This window comes from Rhizophagus irregularis, chromosome 11 (assembly GCF_026210795.1).
Source record: "Rhizophagus irregularis chromosome 11, complete sequence".
NCBI lineage: Eukaryota > Fungi > Glomeromycota > Glomeromycetes > Glomerales > Glomeraceae > Rhizophagus > Rhizophagus irregularis.
Genome location: NC_089439.1, coordinates 2,045,546 through 2,047,126, shown reverse-complemented (window position 1 = coordinate 2,047,126; position 1,581 = coordinate 2,045,546). Strand labels below are relative to the sequence as shown.

The window sequence follows — 1,581 nt, the reverse complement described above, 5'->3', positions numbered from 1 at the left end:
AGATAGTCTACTTTCGATACCAATTTTGTTTGATGTACATTTCGACATTGCACGGATCCGCCGAATAAACGGATTGTTATAAAAAATAATAGCCGACAGATAACATCGGATTTATTAATGTATCAAAACTCCGTCTAAAAAACCGGAAGTATATATACATATATACATATACACATATATATAAGACGGGTAAACGGATTAAAACACTATGCAATTTTATTCGTGTTATAATTTGTAGTACAGGCAGTACAATAATTTTTAAACTCAAATTTACCATCCCACGAAGATAAATAAAATTAATAATAAAATAATACACATGATACAAAAACGTCGTAAATGGATCTTCGATGCTACAAGATAGATAAGATTCTGTGGAAAGATCTTATCTTTAGGTAATAATAAACAATTGATTATTGATTTTCCCATGATAAGATAATGTCATTATGAATCGATCTTTCTGCTGTAATAAATTTTATTTGGACACGTTTAAGTTGTATTGTACATAATTGGTTTTAATTCTTAATTAGAAGATAGATCCTTATTATAAAATGTATAAATACTTATTATTTGAACTTTTATAGTGAATAAATACCCAAGGGATACATTTTTAATATTTAAAAATTCCTAATTTTATCGAACAAAGGATAATCTATTCTCGTGTATAAATGATGATATAAGCTTTTTTCTTAAAATTGCAATACCTGTAAATATTTTGTTTTGAAAATTTACAACAAAAACAAAAATGGTGGTATAAATTATGTCATTATTTTTCATTTCCGATATTTCATAAAAATGCGTCGAGAAAAGAAAAAAAAAGACAAAAAAAAAAAACAAGAACAAAAAAAAAAATTCATGCATATTACATATTTATTTCTCTAAGATACGTAAGATATTTTCCTTCATTTTATTTAATAAAAAAAATGCCATTGAAAAGTTATGAACCGAAAACACATCCGTATCAAGTTCAAAAAATAAAACTTACCGATAACAGAAAAACTAGGAAAAGGCAAGCTAAATATTGCCCAGACTGTAAAGAAACAGACGATTGTATCAAACTCTTTTCTAATAAACTAAATAAAATAGAAGAAATTGTTAACGATTTTCATAAAAAATGTCCAAAAAAAAAAATTGAAAAATGCTCAATTTTTAACGCAAAATTTACTCTAAATAACGTTCCTTGTGAATTAGAGTATGACTTATCTCAATTTACTTTAGAAAATTTACAAAAGTTAGTAAGCTTTACGACTCAAAATTGCAATAATTCTTCTGATAAAAATAATTAATTTCGAAACATACACGTACATTAGGCAAATCTAGAATAATATCGATATTTAGTTTTTATCCCCGTCAAATAATACGCTTTCAAATATAATTATGTCGTTTTCCCATTATTTAACTTCGTTTTAATTGATTTAATTATCGACAATCAAACGCAAACAAATTTTTTTTTCTCAAACCACAAAACAAATTATAATTCTTAAGGATTTTACTGTAAGATCTTATGTATTGTATATAATAACACTAGGTCGAATTTTTATAATTTACAATTTTCGATTATAATAAAAAAAATCGTTTTCCGTT

At 25.0% G+C, this 1,581-nt stretch overlaps 1 protein-coding gene across 1 annotated transcript; it reads left to right on the top strand.

Annotated features, from left to right (window-relative positions):
* Positions 1 to 920: 920 nt before the first annotated feature.
* Positions 921 to 1,283, top strand: OCT59_002966 (uncharacterized protein; the record flags this gene model as incomplete). Its single annotated transcript, XM_025326823.1, has 1 exon — positions 921 to 1,283. One exon carries the CDS (start codon positions 921 to 923, stop codon positions 1,281 to 1,283), a length of 363 nt encoding a protein of 120 aa, XP_025174168.1.
* Positions 1,284 to 1,581: the final 298 nt, after the last annotated feature.